Source organism: Tachypleus tridentatus, chromosome 5 (genome assembly GCF_004210375.1).
Source record: "Tachypleus tridentatus isolate NWPU-2018 chromosome 5, ASM421037v1, whole genome shotgun sequence".
NCBI classification, from domain to species: domain Eukaryota; kingdom Metazoa; phylum Arthropoda; class Merostomata; order Xiphosura; family Limulidae; genus Tachypleus; species Tachypleus tridentatus.
In genome coordinates this window covers 8096456-8122024 of record NC_134829.1, presented here as the reverse complement: position 1 = coordinate 8122024, position 25569 = coordinate 8096456, and the positions used below count along the sequence as shown (strand labels likewise).

Here is a 25569-nt window from a genome sequence, read left to right as displayed (position 1 = left end):
ATAAAAACAGATTAAACTCTACTTATAAACAGTTGTATATCTTACAGTACTGTAAGAATAATATATAAAAACAGATTAAACTGCTTATAAACAGTTGTATATCTTACAGTACTGTAAGAATAATATATAAAAACAGATTAAACTCTACTTATGAACAGTTGTATATCTTACAGTACTGTAAGAATAATATATAAAAACAGATTAAACTCTACTTATAAACAGTTGTATATCTTACAGTACTGTAAGAATAATATATAAAAACAGATTAAACTCTACTTATAAACAGTTGTATATCTAACAGTACTGTAAGAATAATATATAAAAACAGATTAAACTCTACTTATAAACAGTTGTATATCTAACAGTACTGTAAGAATAATATATAAAAAATAGATTAAACTCTACTTATAAACAGTTGTATATCTAACAGTACTGTAAGAATAATATATAAACACAGATTAAACTCTACTTATAAACAGTTGTATATCTAACAGTACTGTAAGAATGATATATAAAAAACAGATTAAACTCTACTTATAAACAGTTGTATATCTAACAGTACTGTAAGAATAATATATAAAAAACAGATTAAACTCTACCTATAAATCTTTCAAGATATTAAACTAGCTTACACTGCCCTTATGAATGGTTTGCCCAAGAATAGTTAACAACGAAATACTGCAAAATAAATTAAAATAATACTACATGCCTTACAAATCTTATCCATTCGTCTTTAAAAGAGATATTCTGACTGTTTATATTTGTGGTTTTAGTCACATATGGAAAGAGAACTAAATATTCTGGAACACACATAAAACTGGTATACTTTAGCTATGACATTACATTTGAAAATTAAACCCGTTATTAAGGAAAGAGTACACACTGGAAGACGCACGACTGATTTGGTGTCAGGTTAGTGTCTTTATTGCAATAGCACTCCTTTAAACACAAGAATTCTAGAATATTAGAAACAAATGATAATCATAGAAACCGAAATTTGTAAGTATGCTTGTCTTAGGCCTAACATTAATTAAGGGTTATGTTTTTTCTTGGGTTTAGTTAGATTGTTTGTTTTTGTTGTTTTATTTGTAATTAAACATAAAGCTATACAACGGGTTAGCTGCGCTTTGCCTACCTATTGAAACTCGGTTTCTAGCGATACGAGTCCACAGATACCGCAGTGCCACTGGGGGGGGGGGAAGGGCAGTTTAGTTGGACTAAACTTTAATGTACTTAACAGTTTCCACAGCTTCTCAAGGGTTATCTGCACTAGCCGTCCCTAATTTAGCAGTGTAAGACTAGAGGGAAGGCAGCTAGTCATCACCACCCACCGCCAACTCTTGGGTTACTATTTTACCAATGAATAATGGGATTGACCTACACATTATAATGCCCCCCACGGCTGAAAGGTTGAGCATGTTTTGTGCGACTGGGATTCGAACCAGTGACTCTCGGATTACGAGTTGAACGCCTTAACCCACCTGGGCATGCTGGGCCTATGTAGAAAGTAATTAGTAAAGTAAATTTGCATTTGCCTTTCGTTGTTATTCCTTCACTTGTAGAGCAGTTCTAGTGACTTGATCACTGAGTGGTTGTGGTCAAGTGCCTCAAATACCTGCATTGTTTTTCTAGGGCAAAAGTATTACTGCACATGCTTGTAATGCCTACAGAATTATAGTATGACGCTTACATCAGAAATTATTTTACAAATAATAATTGATCTTTTAATAAGAACAAGACATGAAACCAAAGAAACTCATCATAATCAAAAGCTCACCTGAAACTAAGACCCTTAAAATTACTATTGAATTAGGGAGTGATAAACATTAAAGAGTTAACTCCTTGTGTAGCCACATGCAATGAACTTAGCATGCAAAAGTAATCCCTAAACATGACCTATAAAAATAAAATATGTACAAAATAATTTAACAAACTATTTACAATTTATGTGAAGAGGATGAATCACCAACTCATCTGACAGCAAGTCCTCCAATGTAGTTTTGGATGTTTAGTAGTCTGGTGGATAATCTTCTTTCTGAGCTTACATCAGGTCATCCTGGAGATGGTGCACCTCTTTTTCTAACTATGCTGTTGTTTACTGTTATTTTAACAGTTTTCTTTTGATTATAAAGTACCCATGTCTCCATCACCTGGCTGTCTAGTTCATGCAGTAGCGCTTATAAATAATGACTAGTTGCAGGATAAAACACTTGTATATCTTGGTTTGATGTTTTGCTGGAAGCTCTACCCTTTCTCACATCTCTTCAAGTGGAGTGATTAATATTGAAGTTTTGTGCCACCCCTGGTGACCACTGTTACCACAACTTGTCATAATAACCTTGTTGTTGTAGCCACAGTGGCAGATGCCCTCTGGAAGTAGTCTCCACTCGTGCTGTTGTTAACAGAATGGATAGAACAGAAGAAGTAATCATGTCATGAGTTTTATTTTCACTAATTTTAATAGATAGTAGTCTCTACTGGGGTATTGGCTCTTATGATTATGCTGAAATTGTACAAACGTATTATGTCTATTGGTAATTTCAAAAAAATATTTCTCAATAAGACATTTTTGCAATGCTCCAACTTGCTCCATTTCTTATTATTATAAGTGTTGTTTGTGGCATCTCCTTCATGTCAGTATACACTGACAGTGGTAGGCAACAGAAGGTTGGCAGTTGAATGCTCTAGATATGTAACTTTCTTTCTCTGGCTTCTTATCATTAGGAACTGAAAATGATCAATAGTTAGATAGCTGTTAGTTAGTTGGGACACCCTGGAGGGCTCAGTCCACAGTCAGTACTTTTACAGCTCACATGTTTGAGTTATTATAGAGCAATACATTTGTATCCTTTAGCTCCAAAAACCTGGAAAAGTATTTAATTACATGCATGGAAGGCAGCATGTATAGTACTGCTAAAGTCAAATAAATAGAAAAATTGACCACAAATTCCTCCCGTGTTAGCAGTTCTGGGGAAGTGTCTGGAATAGTGGATACTAAAAACACCACTGGCCACTATAAATAATGAAGATAGCCATTACAGTTAAGAACTTGAGCTTAAATAAATCATGATTGAAGATGTAGGATCAGACTCCAGGTCAGATGAAGTTGGTCATGAGTATGGGTTAAAGTAATACTGTCCTAAATAGAAAAATAAATTCCATCTTGGAATAACCTTCAGGAGAAATTGAAACATCAAAATGAAAATGTGAAATTGATCTCAACATCATCTCTGCTACGTATGCTCATATGTATCCATTTTATAACAACATAATCATTGCTGAATCAGAGATCCTTAGACTACGAACTGAACTATAACCTCAGCTGCCACAAAAGTTAGTGCAGTAATCTTGTACTCAACCACATTACTTTCTCTACCTTTTTGTTGTTAACTAATAGAACTTGCAGTAGAAGAGAAATGTTGGATCACAGTATAAAGTGAATGAAATGTATATGTCGATCTGATTCCCTTAACCCATGAGAATTTTCTGTCACCTCCATCTCAACTTTTATCAGTGCAAACTTAATTTAAGTTAAGAATAAATACCTCTCAAAAGGTGCTGTTCCTTTGCACCAGGCAGCATAAATTATCTTGTAGAACTGAGCTTGTATTAGCTTATGTTTATAATATATCCTGATTTCATAAAATATTTCAATTTATTTCTGCATGACAAAAGATTCGGTTGCCTCGAGTTTATATTCATCGTTCTCAGAAATATTGTTCTAGAATTTCACTTCACCATTTGTCTTTTAGTATTTGGAAACTACAGACCCTGCTGAAAGGTTTGTACACTGTTCTATATGGATGCTATTGTCTACCCGCATGGAGTAGTTATTGAGTAGATGCCTGAACAGTAACAGAGAAGGTAGCATATGATCAGATAAACAAGAGTCGTTATTTTGATCTGTATGAAATGTTTTGAGGATTTCTTCATCAAAACATTCATAAACACCTGTTGTGCTTTTAGCATAATCTTTTAAGAAACAGATCAATCCTTTGTTCAGATAATTTCTCTGTACTTGATGCAGAGTTATATATCGTCACGTGTCAGAAGTTATGAGGTATCAACTTGTTCAACTGTCCAGGAATGACATGAAGCAAATAGGCATTGCCGGTGAACTGTATCTAGAATCCGGAAATGTCATCATACTATGGGAAACATTGTTTAAGAAAGTCTGCTGCTAGAGCTAAAGAAACTACTGCCAAAGATGACCATGATTTGATCAGGTTAACATATACAGGTCAAAAAACGTTTTGCAATACCTTATGACAAAAACAGCATGAGCATATTCATCCCAGGGTAGTCATAAGAACAGTGAATAGGAGAATGACCAAACAAGATTATTTTGCAAGAAGAACTCTGTAAACCAACATTAACCACAATTCACTACCATCATTAGACTGCTTGGGCAATACAGCATGCCAACTTATAGTTAGAATTCTGGTGATCTTTTCGAGTAAGCCTTGTTTCTGACTTGATAAGTCTGATGGTAGGTTTCATGTTTGTCGTTTATCTGGAAAATAGAAAGGAAATCGTCTTTCTCACAAAAACACACAGGAAGTGGTGCAGTATATAATTGGTCATTCATATCATCTAATATTAATTATAAGTGACTCTTTATTTTAACATGAAATTAAATTGTGCGAATGTTAAAGTTATTTTTAAACTCAATATTTATCGGAAGTTTGTTTGGATAATTATTTATGAATCATTTGTCGTGTAGTTCAATTATTGTGAATTTACATCATGTGATTTGAACCTTCTGAATTTTTCTTGTTGCTTTAATTGAGTATTATTGCAACAAATAATATTTAGTAATGTGGAGAAAGTTCTAAATTGCTGCAGAATGTATGTGTATATTTATACATTTGAGATAATTAATACTGGTGAAGTTAAGTAAGCAAAGTCAAAAGGAAATGACTGCGTTAAAAACAGCAAATCCAAACCTCTGACTGATTACATTAATTTGTTATAACCTAAAAATAAGCTTAAACAAAAACAATATAATAAACAAAAATGATGCACTAATTATATACATATATGCATTTTGCGTTGTCAGACTTAACCACTTGTTTGAGTAGAGCTTTGAAAGATGAAAATAAGAAAAGGGAAAATAAAAATAAAAAACGTTTTTAACATTTAATAGGGAAAATGTGAACACTACGAAATTAGCCTAAATACTAGCTGTTCAAAAGCTTAAGACCATACCAAAAATAAGTCCTAAACAGGTTAGGAAATGCCCAACAAGTGGTCTCAGTAGTGAGTTGCGAATAACTTCAAACATTTGCTTTGGCATGGTCAATATAAGCGTTTGTAGAAAGGTGGCTGGAATGTTATTCCAAGTGGTGAAGATGGCTTCATGAAGATCATGCACTGTTTGGAATTGACGTCAATTTCTATACACTTTTTTGCCATCCACCCCTAAACATTTTCATTGGGGTTCAGTTTGGGGGAACATGCTGGATGGTCCAAAATAATTACGTTATTCGCCATGAAAAAGTCCTTTGTCCTGCGGGCATTGTGGATTGCAGCATTGTCCTGCTGAAAGATCCAGTCATTCCCACACAAGCGAGGGCCTTCAGTCGATAAGGATGCTCTCTCCAACATGCCAATGTAGCCAGCTGCTGTTTGACGCTCCTGTTCCATGGAAGGGAAAAGCACCCAAGATCATGATGGAACCTCCTCCACTGTGTCGTGTAGAAAATATCTCCAGTGGGATATCCTTATCATCCCAGTAACATTGGAAGCCATCTGGACCATCCAGGTTAAATTTTTTCTCATCAGAGAACAAAACCTTCCACTTTTCTACATCTCATGTTTGGTACTTCTCAGCAAAGTTTAACCGAGCTGTTTGAGCTGTTTCGTGGTGTGGAAGGAGACGTGGCCTTTGAAGACGTTTACGGTTTTAATAGCCTTTTTCTAATATATGCCATCTTATTGTTCTTGAGCTGCATTCTGGATCCGTAAGGGCCTTAATCTGGTTCGACGATCGGCTGGTGTCTTGCCAGACAACCTGTCGAATCCTCCTGCAAAATGCCGAGGAAATTTTCTTGGGCCGAACACTTGAAATTCTCGTTCCATATCCTTCAGGATCTTTTAAGAAATTTGTAACAGCAATTTTACTGTGCCCAATCTCACCAGCGATGGCACATTGAGAGGGACCTTGCTTTTGCAGCTCGACAATTCTGCCATGTTCACGCTCTGTCAACTTTTTACTCTTTGTGATGTTTTTACCCAATATAACACAGGAGATGTCAGTGGGAGATGTTGACAACACTAATGTTTGAACACAAATGACTAAATTTCTTTATGTATTTACCGATTAACGCTTCGTTTGAGTATGGTCTTAAACTTTTGATCACCTAGTATTTAGGCTAATTTCATAGTGTTAACATCTTCCCTATTAAATGCTAAAAACATTGTTTTTTTATTTTCCCTTTTCTTATTTTCATCTTTCGAAGCTCTACTCAAATATGTGGTTGAGTCTAACAACACAAAATGCATACTTTTTCTTTATGTTCATTGGCCTTAAGATTTTGGCCAGTGGTGTATATATATATATTATTATACAAGTGTTAGGACAAAGCTGAAACTTACATTTAACGCTAATTTCAAAGAATAATGGAAGATAAATTATAGATGAAACGTCAACATTTTATTAATATTCATATTTAGTACAACAAAAAGTCAGTGGATGTGCTTGAGTTCAGCAAACAGTTAATATTTGGTGTTTCTCCCTTTTGCTTCAGTTACTGCAGACAGTCTTACAGGCATTGTTACAACATATTTAATCATGTTGCCCTTTGGAATTTTACTCCACGTGGCTCTAACATATTTCTTTGGAAGCAACTTTTGATTTGTCAAGCTATGAATTTCATGCAAAGCTACACGACTGCTATCTGCATTAGTTGCCTCTAATTTAGCAGTGTAAGACTATAGGAAAGGCAGCTTGTTATTACAACTCACCAACCAACTCTTGGACTACTATTTTACCAACAAATAGCGGGATGAACAAAAAAAAACTATCACCCTACCTCTCCATGCTTTAAAGTAGGTGTTATGCATTGAGGTATTTATCTTTCACTTTTCTTCCACCAGAAATACAACATACACTTTGAACCAAGGATTTCAAACTTGGACAGTCCAGATTTTAGCAAATTTCAATCTAGTGACAATATCTGGAAATCAAAGTAGAGGTTTTAAAAACTGCTACACAACCAAATATTCCATTCTATTTTAGCTTGACACTATAGATCTGGACACTTTTCGTCACTTGGTGCATAGTCATTTCTTTCATACTCGAGATCAATGGCCGTTTTTCTTCTGTCCCAAAGGCTGCATAAACGAAAATACTAAACATCAGTGCCATTGTGTTTAGGGTTTCTGCCTCTTCCTTTACTATTTTCAAATTTACTTGTCTCACTTGACAGTATTGTAAGTGTTTCCGGTTGGATACTTCAACCAAGATCATGTAAAGTCGCTGCTCTGGTGACAGTTATCTTTCTTTTCTTTTTTTTCTGGACAGCGGAATGACAACAAAAGTTAATATATAGTGTTGAACAGTGTTTTAATCAAGGTTTATTTGTGGAGTGCTTTTAAACTGATTTGTTCTAGCATATACCAGTACATATGCTAATTTCTATCTTTATATGGGGTACCATAGCAATTATTTTAAATCTTAACTTTGATCAGTATGTTCATTCAAACAGAATCCTTATGACATGCTCTCAGAACAGTATATGGAAATTCTAAGGTTTGGTTTGTTTAGAATTTCACACAAAGCTACACTAGGGCTATTTGTGCCAGCCTTCCATAATGTAGCAGTGTAAGACTAGAGGGAAGGCAGCTAGTCAACTCTTGGGTACTCTTTTACCAACAAATAGTGGGATTGACCGTCACATTATAATGCCCACACGCCTGAAAGGGCGATCATGTTTGGTGTGACAGGGATTCGAACCAGCGACCTCCGTATTACAAGTCAAGTTATTTAACCACCTGGCCATGCACATTGTGTGGAATTAAAAAAAAATATTTAAAGCTCTGGATTCAGCTATGGTGATTACATGTATAACAGACATTTCTAAATATGACTTTACAAGTGTACATGTTTGATATATCTATTACAAGTGTATATGTTTAGTGTAATATCTATCAGAAGTGTATATGTTTAATATAATATCTATTTTTAGGTAGACAGTGTTAAGTGCATTTCTATTACATTTTTATAATAATGATTTTACTTGTTACAAAATATCAAGACATTTAGATCAAGAATGTAAAACATAATTTACCAACAACTTCAAAATATGGTTCACACTTTACATAAATAAATATATTGGAAAATAACTTTCGTTTTTATGGCAAGACTCAGTATCTGTGAAATGATAAAATGCCAAAATGAAGCCACCACTCTTGCTGTTTTTGTCATATATCTGAAATTAATTTCATACTTTATCTAAATACCCTAATCAAACTCTTGTATTCTCTGACATAGGTAGCCCTCTAGTTGTTATCACTTCTATAACATACACTGCTGGCCAAAATCTTGAGACCAATGAACATAAAGAAAAAATATGCATTTTGCATTGTTAGACTCAACCATTTATTTGAGTAGAGCTTCGAAAGATGAAAATAAGAAAAGGGAAAAATAAATATAAAAAACCTTTTTAGCATTTAATAGGGAAAATGTGAACACTATGTAACATGTGTTGTTACCACTTCTGTAACATTTGTTGTTATCACTTCTGTAACATTTCTGCTCACAGTAACATGTGAGTAATAATACCAACTTAATTTTACACTCTTGTAAAATGGTTATTTACAGGATTTAATAGAACCATCCTTTCAACTAAAATTTGCATGCAAATACTAAAACGTTTTATTCTGCCACTACTTAGATATCATTACACTTGTGGAGAACAAAAACCCTGGCATAACATTAGAGGATTTCATCTACAACAGAGTCTTCGATTTGTAGAAGATCCTTTAGCATGTTTGGTTGAGTTTCCATTACTCTGATAAGAATGGTGACATTTTCTCAGGAGACCACTCGAGCATCAGTAAGAAAGGGTATGAAACACCCCTTTAGCTGTTGACATCCTGACCAAAGAGTTGTCGAAACTATCACACGAATTACAATATTATCACACTTTACTACTCAAAGATTCAGTAGGCAAGGGTAGATGAGCCTTTTCATTTAATGGTGGCTAATGACCACCCTAGCCACAATAGCACAGACCATGCATTCGTTTTGGAAAAAAACGAAGGAATTGTGTGTGCTTGCCATCTTGCCTGATTGTTAACCAGATGAAACTCATCCCCCCCACTGTCTTTTGTCATTGCTGTACAACCACTGGGGTCCATTACCAAGGGTAACAAATTTATAAGGTCTTTTGAGTGGTTCAGGAGGCACTGGTTCTTCCAGCTCCTGATTTGATAGCACAGTAACAGCAAAATCAATCATCCAGAAGAAGCTTTAACCCAAATTTAATCACTCTATGCATACTTTCCACTCCTTTCCAGTATACCTTAACTTCGCGTTAGTCTTTTGGAGTCTTCACAGAACCCAAATATTTTGAAAACATCATTGCCGATAGATGGAAGCACGTACACGTTTGTTGTTCTCAGTAGTCTCAGCTTAGTTTGTGTTAAATTGTTACACTTAGTTTAGGTGATAAAAAAGAAATAAGTTATCATACTAAATGTTCATTTATTGGTTAATAAAGGAACAAATTTTAAATGTTAATGTTTTATTGTTTTCAGAATAATAGTTTATTATTATATAAATATTTTAAGTTAATTTTTTATGACGATTCCTCACAGACACTGAAGAGTGGCTATGGAATTTGTTTAACATAAGGGTTAAATAAATACTTAACTGAATTACTGGCGAAATGACACCCTTACAAATGAAAGTGAAATTTGATCCTAAGGATACACGATGATTTAAAACACACAAACCTGTTACGAGTAATTGGAAGAAAAAATTAAGTTCTCTCATACCAGTGATAGAAATACAAAATGAAATTATTATATTCTACACAATTCCTTTAAAGTTTACACACATTAAAATGAAATTACTATTTTCTACACAGTTCATTTAAAGTTTATACATATTGAAATGAAATTATTATATTCTACACAATTCCTTGAAAGTTTATACACATTGAAATGAAATTATGATATTCTATGCAATTCCTTTAGGGCTGGCCTGGCATGGCCAAGCGCGTAAGGCGTGCGACTCGTAATTCGCGGGTTCGCGCTCGCGTCGCGCTAAATATGCTCGCCCTCCCAGCCGTGGGGGTGTATAATGTAACGATCAATCCCACTATTCGTTGGTAAAAGAGTAGCCCAAGAGTTGGCGGTGGGTGGTGATGACTAGCTGCCTTCCCTCTAGTCTTACACTGCTAAATTAGGGACGGCTAGCACAGATAGCCCTCGTGTAGCTTTGTGCGAAATTCCAAAACAAACCTTTAGGGCTAAAACACATTTAAATGAAATTATTATATTCTAGACAATGCTTTTAAAGTTTACGTACATTGAAATGAAATTATTATATTCTACATAATTCATTGAAAGTTTACACACATTGTAATGAAATTATTATGTTCTGCACAGCTCATTTAAAGTTTCATTGTATTGAAATTATTATATTCTACACAATTCTTTTAATGCTTACACACATTGAAATATCCAGAAAATTTTTCAATATCCATTAAGAATGTAAAACTCTTAAGCTCAAACACTGATTTAGATATTGCAATAAACCTTCGAGTTTCGGACACACGAAAATACAGACCGCTGGAAGTGAGATTAACTGGCCAATGGTTCAAAGTTCCACGAATGACTCATCAGATAGCCCGAGGTAGCTTTGCTATAAGACCATACACACACACTCCACGAATAAGATCGACTAGAATAAGTTGGCCTGCTGATGTTAATTAAAGGGCAAGTTATTTCTACAAGTGAACCGAACTTGATTGATTAATGTTACTGTCCAACCTTAAGAATTTTAGAGAAAATAATACGTTAGTAAATTTAACTTCAAAGTGATGAACGCGTAATCATTACCGCTATTAGAATGACCCAAGGTTTGCATAGTCTTAACAGTTAATCTCTCTAGTGACCTAATCGTTGTGTACCGTACGTCACTAAGTACCAGTTTCTTTAAACGATTATAATTATTAACACAGGGTCTTCAAGGACCTCACTCTTACCGTTTTGGCTACGATACTGCTGATCCTTACAACCCTCAGAGTCGCTACGAAAAACAAGATGGCTACGGGAACGTCGTAGGTTCTTACAGTTATGTTGATCCTTATGGAAAGCTACAGACAGTCCAATACCAGGCTCATCCTAAATTCGGTTTCCGCGCCAAAGGAAGTTTCGGAGTTTTTCCAAGAGGGGGGCATTGAAATCTACAATACAACTAGTTATTGGTGTGTTTTTTTAAATCTACAATACAACTAGTTATTGTTGTTTTTAAACTTTTCAGGTTGTGATAAACATTATAAAATTTTCATTTCTTCACATTATCTTTATTTATTTATTTTCAACATTTTAAGTTGTATAATATGAAGTTTGAATTTCAGATATCAAAAACAGGATCTAAATACCACATTTGTAAAAGTGCACAAATGAAATCAGCATTACGAAATAAAAAAAGAATTACAACGATTTTTTTAACCACTCATAAAATACGTTGTAATGTTGGTAGGTTTCATAATGGTTACTTCTCATTGCATGAAATATTCGGAACAACAAAAACATGTTACTAAAGTAACATTTACATCACCATAACCTAATTTCTTTCCTTTTATAAGATGTAGAGGTATATACCAGGTATATGAATTTGAGGTATACGAAGTCTGTTAAAAAAAAATACGCGGACTGTTTGAATTGCGCGGCTCCAGTTGGTTCCAGGGAATCCGCTTGGTGTCGCTAGGTTCGCACAGATCAGCTGATTACGACGCCATTTCCCGATTGCAGATATCTTCATTTGTGTATGAGCTACGCGGTTTTAAGTGAAGTGCGATTTTTTCGTTTGGCGGATTTCAGAATGAATGACCTGAAGGAGCAACGACTTGCTGTGAAATTTTGTGTTAAACTTGGAAAATTTGCGACTGAAACTTTTGCTATGCTTAACACGGCTTACAGTGATGTTGCTATGAAGCGTACGGCATGTTTCAAGTGGCATGAACGTTTTAAGGATGGTCGACAGTCCATTGAAGATGATGAGCGTCCTGGACGTCCTTTCACGTCAACTGACGACCCACACGTCGACAAAATCAACACCCTGCTGCGGGCAAATAGACGTCTGACTGTCAGGGAGCTTGCTGAAGAGTGTGGAATATCAGTTGGATCTTGTTACGAGATTTTGACCGAAAAATTGAAGATGCACCGCGTTGCTGCGAAATTCAGCCCTCAGAACTCGTGAGTTTTTGGCCAAACACTCGATCACTGTTCTTCCCCACCCCCCTACTCACCTGACCTTGCTCTTTGCGATTTTTTCTTGTTCCCCAAACTCAAAAGACCCTTGAAAGGAAGAAGATTTGAGACGATTCCCGAGATTAAGGCAAATGCAACGAAGGAGCTGGAGGACATTACAAAATAAGCATACCAGGACTGTTTCAACAAGTGGAAACACCGTTGGGATAAGTGTGTGCGTTGGGGAGGAGAGTACTTTGAAGAGGTCCCAGACCTGTAACTTCTAAATAAAGTACATTTTGTTTTATGACGTCAGTCCGCGTATTTTTTGAACAGCCCTCGTATACTAGTAATATGAATTTGCTGCTGAGCTATTGGGAGTAGGTTATAAAGAATGAATTTAAAAAAACAACTTTGGAAACTATATAAAACTACAAGGTTAACTAACAACACATACCATATAAACTATATCAAACTACAAGGTTAACTAACAACACATACTATGTAAACTATATAAAACTACAAGGTTAACTAACAACACACACTTTGGAAACTATATCAAACTACAAGGTTAACTAACAACACATACCATATAAACTATATCAAACTACAAGGTTAACTAACAACACATACCATATAAACTATATCAAACTACAAGGTTAACTAACAACACACACTTTGGAAACTATATCAAACTACAAGGTTAACTAACAACACATACCATATAAACTATATCAAACTACAAGGTTAACTAACAACACATACCATATAAACTATATCAAACTACAAGGTTAACTAACAACACACACTTTGGAAACTATATCAAACTACAAGGTTAACTAACAACACACACTTTGGAAACTATATCAAACTACAAGGTTAACTAACAACACACACTTTGGAAACTATATCAAACTACAAGGTTAACTAACAACACACACTTTGTAAACTATATCAAACTACAAGGTTAACTAACAACACATACCATATAAACTATATCAAACTACAAGGTTAACTAACAACACATACCATATAAACTATATAAAACTACAAGGTTAACTAACAACACATACCATATAAACTATATAAAACTACAACGTTAATTAGCAACACATACTATGAAAACTATATCAAACTACAATATTAACTAACAACACAGGCCATGTAAACTATATAAAACTACAACGTTAATTAGCAACACATACTATGAAAACTATGTCAAACTACAATATTAACTAACAATACCTACTCTGTAACCTATATCAATCCACAAGGTTAACTAACAACACATTCCTGTAAATTATATGGATCTAGAAGGTTACCTAAAAACACATACTCTGTAAACTATATCAAAAAACAAGGTTAACTTACAACCTACAATTTCTAAACTATATCAAATTACAAGGTTAACTAACAACACATTCTCTCTAGCTATATCAAACCAGAAGATTAACTAACAACATATACTCAGAAAGCTATATCAAACTACAGTGGAGCGCCGTTAAGCCGCGGTATTTGGGGGGTCAACCGCGGCTTAGACCTTTGTGACTGAAAAGCCGAAGTCGCCAACAGCTCCGCCGAGGAGCCTCATCCGGGCCATTGCGTGATCATTATATCGGATTATCGAATTAAAAATAATACTTTAAGTATTTATCACTTTTTTCACGGATTTACCGCGGATTAACTTTAATGTATGGAGAGGTGTGATTTGATAACAATGGCGGCCTCCATAAAGCTGACATAGAGAGCGGATAAGGTAGATTAACGGTCGATTTCTATTGTAATATATTTTATTTATTTCCCAAATTAAAGCAAATCCTTTTTAAATATCCTCTTGAAGTTATAAAGCCAGAATTAAATTCGTAAACCGCGTTTTTACACGTTCTTAAATTAGCGGTAAGCCGCAATAATCCTCGCTCACAAGACTTGCTACAGCGGCTTAAGCGATTTCGCGATTTACTGGTCCGCGGCTTAATGGCGCTCCACTGTATATGGTTAAATAAAAACAAATATTCTGTAAACTATAACAAACCAGAGAGTTAACTAACAACACGTACTTTGTAAACTATATCCAAGTAAAGGATAGCTAACGACAAACATTCTGTAAATTATTAAAACTTCAAGGTTAATTAACAACACATACACTGGAAACTACATCAAACTACAACGTTAACTAACAAGACCTTGTAAACTATATCAAATTACATGGATAAATAACAACACATACTGTGTAAACTATTGGGTTGAGGAATAATTCGTGAGCGTTTTTTCAAGTTAAAAAAATATATTCATAAATGAAACGCTTTCGCAAAATATTTCATGTCATTTGGTAGATAATTTTTTGCTCTAATAGATGGTGTGTTTGATTTTCATATGTCTTTAATTTTTGCTTTCATTTTCAGCTCATTAAATGGAATGTCAAGTGGACAAAATAGAGCATTTTCGACACCATCTGCTTTTCGCATTTAATTTCTTGCAATTTCGTTTCAAACAATGCATACTATATACCTAGATATTACATGAAATAAAGTATCGTAATAAATGTTTTGGGTGTAATGTGTTCATGCATTGAAGTATTGTATAGTCTTGCATGTAATGCTTGAATGAAACTATTTAAAAACACTCACGAATTATTCCTCAACCTAATATATCAAACTAGAAGGTTATTAATAACAGATACTTTAAAGTGTATCAAAATACATCATAAAATAAGTACAAATATTCTGTAAACTTTATGAAACCAGGAGGTTAACTAACAACACATACTCTTTAAACTAACTTAAACTACAAGGTTTATTAAGAAAACATACTCTGTAAACTATATCACACCAGAGGTTTAACTAACGATACACACTTGTAAACTATAAAAACTACAAGATTAACTAACAACGCATACACCATATTATCTGTCAAACTAGAAGGTTAACTAACAATACATACTATGTAAAGTATATCAAACTATATGGGTAAATGAGAACCAATATTCTGTGAACTATAATAAACCAGAAGGTTAACGAACAAGATATTCTCTGTAAACTATATCAAATTACAAGGTTAATTTACAACTCATATTCTGTAAACTATATCAAACTATTATAGAAAGATAAAAACAACACATACTATGTAAAGTATATCAAACTACAAGGTTAACTAACAACACATACTCTGTAACCCATATGAATCTACAAGGTTAACTAGCAACAGATGCTCTGTAAACTATATTAATCTACAAAGTTATATCACAACACATACACTGGTTAATTTACAACTCATATTCTGTAAACTATATCGAACTAGAAGGATAAAAACACATTCACTGCAACTGTATAAAACAAGAAGTTTGACTAATAACACATACACTGTAAACTGTACCAAACTACATGGTTAACTGACAACATATACCATGTAAACTATATCAAACTACAAGGTTAATTAGCAAACTTTACTATGTAAACTATATCAAACTAGAAGGTTAACTAATAACACATACACTGAAAAATATATCAAACAACAAGGCTAAGAAGCAACACATACTATGTAAACTATATCAAACTATAAGGTTAACTAACAACACATACTCTGTAACTTATATAAATCTACAAAAATAAATAACAACACATACTCTGTAAACTATATCACACTAGAAGGTTAAGTAACAGCACACACTCTGTAAACTATATCAAACTACAAAGTCAACCAACAATGCATACTCTATAAACTATTAAAAAAACCATGGTTAACGAACAACATATACTCTGTAAATTATATCAAACTACAAGTTTAACAAACTGCGTAGTCTGTAGACTATATCATACTATAAGGTTAACTAACAACACATACACGGTAAACTATATCAAACTAGAAAGTTGACTAACAACACATACACTGTAAACGATATCAAACTACAAGGTTAACTAGGTTTAGTAACAACACATACACTGTAAACTATATCACACTAAAAGTTTACCTAACGACAAACACTAGGTAAACTATAAAAACTGCAGGATAAACTAACAACACGTACTCTGTAAACTATATTATACTAGATTAACTAACAACACATATGTATACTGTAACAAACTACAACGTAGGTTAATAACAAATACTCAATATTAAACTACAAGTTACTTCACAAAGCATACACTGTAAACTATATCAAACTACAAGGTTAACTAACAACACACACTATGTAAACAATGTGGAACTACAAGGTTAACTAACGACACACTCTGTAAACTATGTCAAAGTACAAATTTAACGAACAACACATACTATATATACTATATCAAACTACAAGGTTGACTAACAACACAAACAGTGTAAACTATATCACACTAAAAGGTTAACTAACGACAGACATTCTGTAAATAATAAAAACTACAGGGTCTACTGTCAAACCATACTGTACAAACTTTATCAAACTACAAGGTTAATTAACAACATATATACTGTAAACTATATCAAAGTACGCGGTTAACTCGCAACAAATATGCTGTAAACTATATCAAACTACAAAGTTAAGTTATGACACATTCTGTAAACTATATGGAACTAGAAGGATAACTAACACACACACTCTTTAAACCATATCAAACTACAAGGTTAACTAAAAACAAACTCTGTAAGCTATATCAAACTACATGGTTAACTTAGAACTCATAGATTGTGAAGTACATCGAAATAAAAGGTTAACTAAAAACACATACTAGTGTACTATATCAAACTACAAGGTTAATTAATAACACATACTCAGTAAAATGTACCACATTACAAGGTTATCTAACGACACACACTGTAAACTATATCGCACTGCAAAGTTAACTAACAACACATACTGCGTAAGCTATATCAAACTATATTGTTAACGAACAACTCATAAACTCTAAGCTATATCAAATTACATGGCTAACTAACAACACATACTATGTAAACTATATCACACAACAAAGTTAACTAACAACACCTACACTGTTAACCATATCAAAGTAGAAGGTTAACTAACAACACATACTCAGAAAGCTATATGGTTAACTAGCTACACATAGACTGTAACCTATATGAAATTACAAGGTTAACTAACGACACACTCTGTAAACTACACTAAATTACAAGGTTGACTAACGACACACTCTGTAAACTACATTAAATTACAAGGTTAACTAACGACACACTCTGTAAACTACAGTAAATTACAAGGTTAACTAACATTGTAAACTACACTAAATTACAAGGTTAACTAACGACACACTCTGTAAACTACATTAAATTACAAGGTTAACTAATGACACACTCTGTAAACTACATTAAATTACAAGGTTAACTAATGACACACACTCTGTAAACTACACTAAATTACAAGGTTAACTAACGACACTGTAAACTACAATAAATTACAAGGTTAACTAACGACACACTCTGTAAACTACATTAAATTACAAGGTTAACTAATGACACACACTCTGTAAACTACATTAAATTACAAGGTTAACTAATGACACTGTAAACTACAATAAATTACAAGGTTAACTAACGACACACTGTAAACTACACTAAATTACAAGGTTAACTAACGACACTGTAAACTACACTAAATTACAAGGTTAACTAACGACACTGTAAACTACAATAAATTACAAGGTTAACTAACGACACACTCTGTAAACTATATCAAACTACAAAGATAACTATTGACACACTATCTGTAAACTATATCAAAGTACAAATTTATTTAACAACACATACTATATAAAACTACAAGGTTGACTAACAACACAAACACTAAACTATATCACTCTAAAAGGTTAACTAACGACACACATTCTGTAAACAATAAAAGTACAAGGTCAACTGTGAAACCATACTGTACAAACTTTATCAAAATACAAGGTTAACTAACAACACATATACTGTAAACTATATCAAATACGCGGTTAACTCGCAACAAATTCGCTGTAAACTACATCAAACTACGAAGTTAAGAAATGACACACTCTCTGTGAACTATATTGAACTAGAAGAATAACTAACGACACACTCTTTAAACCATATCAAACTAAAAACACAAACTGTGAATACTGTATCAAAATACAAAGTCGATTAATAACAAATAGTCTATAAACTATATCTCACTACAAGATTAACTAACAACACATAATGTGTAAACTATATCAAACTACAAGGTTAATTACAACACATACTATGTAAACTGTATTAAACTAAAAGGTTAACTAACAACTCATATTCTGGAAACTATATCAAACTAGAAAGTTAACTAACAACAAAACTATGTGAACTATATCAAACTAGAAGGTCAAGTACTAACGCATACTCTGTAAACTATATCAAACAACATGTTAACTAACAACACTACTATGTGAACTATATCAAACTAGAAGGTCAAGTACTAACGCATACTCTGTAAACTATATCAAACAACATGTTAACTAACGACACATACTTTGTAAACTATATACAGTATAAACTGTATCACACTACAAGGTTAACTGTTATTTTATACATATTATTGGTAGATATGATAATAATAATCTCAACACTTTAATGCACGTTTTTTTATACCTGTTTTTTTCAATACTGTTATTGGTAGATAGGATTAAAAGAATCGTAACAGTTTTATGCTTGTTTTTATACCTCTTGTTACAAAACTGTCATTGTTATATATATTATTTGTAGATATGATAATAAGACTATTATCACTTTTATACCTGTTCTTGGAAGACTGTTATTGTTATATGTATTACTGGTGATATGATAATTAGTCTATTAACACTTTTATACCTGTTCTTGGAAGACTGTTATTGTTATATGTATTACTGGTGATATGATAATAAGACTATTAACACTTTTATGCATGTTTTTATAACTGTTGTTACAAGACTGTTATTCTTATTCATATTATTGGTAGATAACATAATCAGAATCTTAACACACTTTTGCAAGTTTTTTATACCCATTTTTACATGACTATTATTGTTATATATATTCTTGTGAAATATAATAATAACAATTTTAAACTTTTATGCATGTTTTTTATACCTCTTCTTGTTTTATATATATTATTGCTAGATATCATAATAAGCTTCTTCACACTTTCATAAATGTTTTTACATAAATTTTGTTGCAAGAATGCTATTGTTATACATGTTATCAGTAGATATGACAATAAGAATATTAACACTTTTATGTATGTTCTTACAAGGCTGTTGTGTTTATATATATTATTGGTAGATATAATAATAACAATCTTAACAGTTTTATGCAGACTTTTCATACCTTTTCTTCCAAGTCTGTTATTGTTATATTATTAATGGTAGGAATGATAATAAACTCTTAGCACTTTTATGTGTTACAATACTGTTAGTGTTACATATATTATTGATCCATATTGAAATAAGAATCTTTCACTTTTAGGTGCACTTCTTTATACCTGTTGTTACAATACTTTTATTGTTATATATATTGTTGGTGGATATGATTATAAGAATCTTAACACTTTAATGCATTTTATATTTCTTTTTGTTACAAGACTATTATTGTTATATATATTATTGGTAGATATGATAATAAGAATCTTAATAATTTCATCTATGTTTTTTATACCTGTTGTTACAAGATTGTTATTGTTATATATATTATTGGAAGATATTATAATAATAATCTTAGCACTTTTATGTATCTTTTAGATACCTGTTATTACAAGAGTGTCATTGGTATATATATATATATTATTCGTAGATATGATAATAAGAATCTTAACACTTTAATGTGTGTTTTTATGTATGTTGTTAGAAGACTGTTATTTTTATATATATTATTGGTAGGTATGATAATAAGAAACTTGACACCTTAATGTATGTTTTTTATAGCTTTTGGTACAAGACTGTTATTGTAATATATATTATTGGTGGATATTATAATAAGAATCTTAAAACTTTTATGTATGTTGTTAGAAGACTATTATCTTGATATATATTACTGGTATACTTGATTAGAAGAATCTTACTACTTTCATGTATATTTTAATATGTTACAAGACTGTTATTGTTATATATATTATTGGTAGATATGATAATAAGTAATCTTAAAACTTTTATGTATGTTGTTAGAAGACTATTATCTTGATATATATTACTGGTATATTTGATAATAAGAATCTTACTACTTTTATGTATATTTTTATACCTGTTGTTACAAGACTGTTATTGTTATATATATTATTGGTAGATATGATAAAAAGTAATCTTAACACTTTTATGTATGTTGTTAGAAGACTATTATCTTGATATATATTACTGGTATATTTGATAATAAGAATCTTACCATTTTCATATATATTTTTATACCTGTTGTTACAAGACTGTTATTGTTATATATATTATTGGTAGGTATGATAATTAGTAATCTTAACACTTTTATGCGAGATTTCTTTTGAAAAATACATCACAGTAACAGTTTTGTAACAACAGGTTTTTAAACAACCGTTGTATAGAATAAATCATAAACTCTTATTCAGTATGTCCTTCAATTGTTCAACGGATTTATACGAATAAAAACTGGTTTTGATACCCATTGCCCGACAAGGCGAGGTAGCTGGGGCTCTCGATCAACAATTTAAAGGACCATGATTTAGTTGTTATTGTGCAGTTTCACTAGAGGTGGACGATGACGTCAGCAAAGAAGATTGCGTTACTATAGGTGCATTTCTACGTCATCATGACATGTGGACATGACAACAAAATAGACAGTTTTTAACAAGAACGAATGCACTGTAGCTTACCTTCTTGACATTGAGAAAACATTGATTACCATACCTCTTAACGGAAATGGTTAACCTCAGGGATCTATTAGCTGGCTATATAACTTTCTGGACAATAGGACGTGTAAAGTAGATGTGAATGGGGCCTACTCAGAGTCGTTTTCACCTGAGGCAGGAGTCCTACGAAGAGAGGTAGTTAGCTCTATCTTATTTATCATGTATGTGAGTAATATGCCAATGTTAGACCTAAACTTAGGTTTTGCATCACAATTTGCTGTCGATGTAGCGGTCTGGGAAAGTGCCCCCACTCCTTAAATAGCAACAACAAACCTCCAACCAGTCCTGAAAATATTGCCAGAAATGTAGAATAAACATAAATATTCCGAAAAACCATGTAATGCTATTCAACAGATTAAATAAACTAAAAAAAGATCTATAGTTATACATAAACGGAACACTTTTACAGACTGCTGCCTTGGCTACATTTTTAGGATTAACTTACGATACCAAATTAACGTGGATACAGCATACTAACAATAACTTGTTTAGAATTTGGAAAAGATCAAATTATGCAAGAAGCCTATCAGGTAAAAATCAAAGCACATCACCTGATAATATAATAAAACCTACAAAACATACGTTAGACCCATTAAAAATACGCATATCCAGCCTAGTTAAACATAACACAAAAACAACTTCAAAAAATACAAAATTCAATCATAACCTCAGCTTATAAAGTACCCCGTAGTACTTCATCCACATTTATGCACAAGCATGCAAACTTAGACACAGTATCAGATAAACTCTTGCATAATGCACTATATTATTTATAATAAAAATTGGCATAAAAATGATTTATCGTGTGATCTCGACAGATACCACGTACATGATGAACATAGTTCTAACTACCTCTCTCCAATTTATATACAGGGTGGCCCGTAAGTCCCTACCCATCCATATGTTATATTCAATTACGCATGTCTTGTAAATTTGTTTCTTTTTTTCAGAGAAATATGGCCGATGTAAGCCCATTTACACTTGAAGAGCGTATTGTGACAAGTACGTGGGTACATGAGCGCAAGAATACTGGTGTCACCCTGAATACATAAGACATAAGACATATGGATGGGTAGGGACTTACGGGCCACCCTGTATATTTAAGAAATAGTAATCAAGCTGGCCACCAAGCGTTAGACGTTTAGAATTAGTATAATATTCATAGTTTATAAATATTTTTATATAAATATCTTAGAAAAAACAATAATAATGAAAAAAATAAATAACTAAAAAGGCAACTCAAGACAATATACAGACATTGACCGGAGTACTGTGGATTACTCTAGCCCTAAAGCACTACAACTTCGACATAGCTGAAATGAAAGCTTGGGATGAAGGAAGAGGTCATTTGCACCTGACCCTCCTGGGTATCGACAATTTCCAACATACCCAAATACCCACAAGGAAGAAGCAAAGTGACAACAAAACGTTAGAGACGATTAGGTAATATTCCATCAAGTGAAACCAGAGAGCGATGTTACTATGCAATGATATAATCGGAGAGGATGCATTGCTAGATCACCATGACATTGAATACAATAACTTCCATGAATTGGATCAGTGACATAACCAGAGAGGATGCATTGATAGATTACCATGACATTAAATACAATAACTTCCATGAATTGGATCAATGATATAACCGGAGAGGATGCATTGCTAGATCACCATGACATCAAATACAATAACTTCCATGAATTGGATCAGTGACATAACCAGAGAGGATGCACTGATAGATTACCATGACATTAAATACAATAACTTCCATGAATTGGATCAATGATATAATCGGAGAGGATGCATTGCTAGATCACCATGACATCAAATACAATAACTTCCATGAATTTGACCAATGATATAACCGGAGAGGATGCATTGCTAGATCACCATGACATCAAATACAATAACTTCCATGAATTGGATCAATGATATAACCGAAGAGGATGCATTGCTAGATTACCATGACATCAAATACAATAACTTCCATGAATTGGATCAATGATATAACCGGAGAGGATGCATTGCTAGATCACCATGACATAAAATACAATAACTTCCATTAATTGGATCAATGATATAACCGGAGAGGATGCATTGCTAGATCACCATGACATCAAATACAATAACTTCCATTAATTGGATCAATGATATAACCGGAGAGGATGCATTGCTAGATCACCATGACATCAAATACAATAACTTCCATTAATTGGATCAATGATATAACCGGAGAGGATGCATTGCTAGATCACCATGACATCAAATACAATAACTTCCATTAATTGGATCAATGATATAACCGGAGAGGATGCATTGCTAGATCACCATGACATCAAATACAATAACTTCCATTAATTGGATCAATGATATAACCGGAGAGGATGCATTGCTAGATCACCATGACATACAAATACAATAACTTCCATTAATTGGATCAATGATATAACCGGAGAGGATGCATTGCTAGATCACCATGACATCAAATACAATAACTTCCATGAATTGGATCAATGATATAACCAGAGAGGATGCATTGCTAGATCACCATGACATCAAATACAATAACTTCCATGAATTGGATCAATGATATAACTGGAGAGGATGCATTGCTAGATCACCATGACATCAAATACAATAACTTCCATGAATTGGATCAGTGACATAACCAGAGAGGATGCATTGTTAGATCACCATGACATCAAATAGAATAACTTCCATGAATTGGATAAATGATATAACTGGAGAGGATGCATTGCTAGATCACCATGACATCAAATACAATAACTTCCATGAATTGGATCAATGATATAACCGGAGAGGATGCATTGCTAGATCACCATGATATCAAATACAATAACTTTCATGAATTGGATCAATGATATAACTGGAGAGGATGCATTGCTAGATCACCATGACATCAAATACGATAACTTCCATTAATTAGATCAATGATATAATCGGAGAGGATGCATTGCTAGATCACCATGAGATCAAATACAATAACTTCCATGAATTGGATTAATGATATAACCGGAGAGGATGCATTGCTAGATCACCATGATATCAAATACAATAACTTCCATGAATTGGATCAATGATATAACCGGAGAGGATGCATTACTAGATCACCATGACATCAAATACAATAACTTTCATGAATTGGATCAATGCATCTCACCATTTCTAAATTTAATACAGACGGTATATAATAAAAGTACAAGAGTACAAGTATATTTAATTATACTTTTAAAGTTATTAGTTTAACAAAGCATCAAACACGTTTTTCACAAATGAGGAATGTCTAAAAAGAGTTGACAATCATAATAGTAAAATAACTTTTAACTGTAAATTAAGTGATTATTCTTTCATAATCTATAAATAGCATTTATTCACATGGATTTTAAAAGTGTTACCGTAACATAAATTTTCTTACATTTACACTTTATTAATATAGATAATAAATTATATACTAATACACTATTTTTACTCAATGTAAAGAGAATATAAGACGAAAGTATCAAACATATTGAAAAATTTGTTAACAAAATTTCAAAATAGCATTTACAAAAGTTTCGTAGATTATAAAATATTGACCTATACATGTCTAGCTCAGTGTTTTGTGGTAAACTACGAACCGTGGACATTAGTTTCTAACAAGTAATAGAAATCTCCATTTATGTTTGAAATAAGAAACTCATGTTCATCATAACCTAGTGGGATATGATTGATATACGTAAGTACTATGATATATTTAACAAACATACTGAAACATTTATTATCAAAACTTGAATATACAACATACGTATGAAATCATCTTATTTTTGAATTTCTGACTCACAACCCAATGTAATAACACGTGGTACACACTTATTATATCATGTTATCAGTGAAACAGAACAAATGACTACAAATGAAACATGAAAGTCATTCTAAAATTAGTCAAGTTTATTTTAGAAACTATACAAAAATATATCATACACTTGAAATCCGTTACTAAACTGACTGACTGTTCACTGTTGTAGAGATCTACAGTACCACCTTCTCACAACTTGAAACTGATATAAGTAAGTAGAGTTTTGCAAAATAAGGCACGTGCTGAAACATTGGGAACTTAAATGTTCAGTTATGTGACTGCAGAGATAAGACAAACAGGACACTTATTGATGTTCGGTCATGTGACTGCACACATAAGACAAACAGAACACTCACTGAAATGACTTGTACCAAGATGATGATCACATGACTCTACGTTATGAAAATATTCACCACAAATTATACATGTTTAACTCAGGTCTGTGGGAATTTTTGTCTGA

At 32.8% G+C, this 25569-nt stretch overlaps 1 protein-coding gene and 1 long non-coding RNA gene across 6 annotated transcripts in view; one reads left to right on the top strand and one right to left on the bottom strand.

Annotated features, from left to right (window-relative positions):
* The window catches only part of LOC143250449 (adult-specific rigid cuticular protein 11.9-like), a 38433-nt gene extending 23463 nt beyond the window's left edge, over positions 1-14970 (top strand). For 3 of the 4 annotated variants that reach the window (XM_076501000.1, XM_076500997.1, XM_076500999.1), the window contains exons 3-4: positions 11193-11438; positions 14829-14970. In XM_076501000.1, the coding sequence (XP_076357115.1) occupies positions 11193-11414 (222 nt within the window). In that variant the 3' untranslated portion in view covers positions 11415-11438; positions 14829-14970. Of the gene's footprint in view, positions 1-11192; positions 11698-14828 lie in introns of those variants that run through there. The other variant, XM_076500998.1, reaches the window with a different exon arrangement.
* On the bottom strand, positions 1553-21550 carry LOC143250450 (uncharacterized). Of its 2 annotated transcripts, none has more exons than XR_013028197.1 (3): positions 21221-21550; positions 11217-11417; positions 1553-4513 (listed from the first exon to the last, which is right to left on the bottom strand). It is a non-coding gene; the product is annotated as an uncharacterized LOC143250450 (long non-coding RNA). The 2 variants fall into 2 exon arrangements; XR_013028196.1 differs by having other exon boundaries at positions 21255-21549.
* Between the last annotated feature and the right edge of the window lie 4019 nt (positions 21551-25569).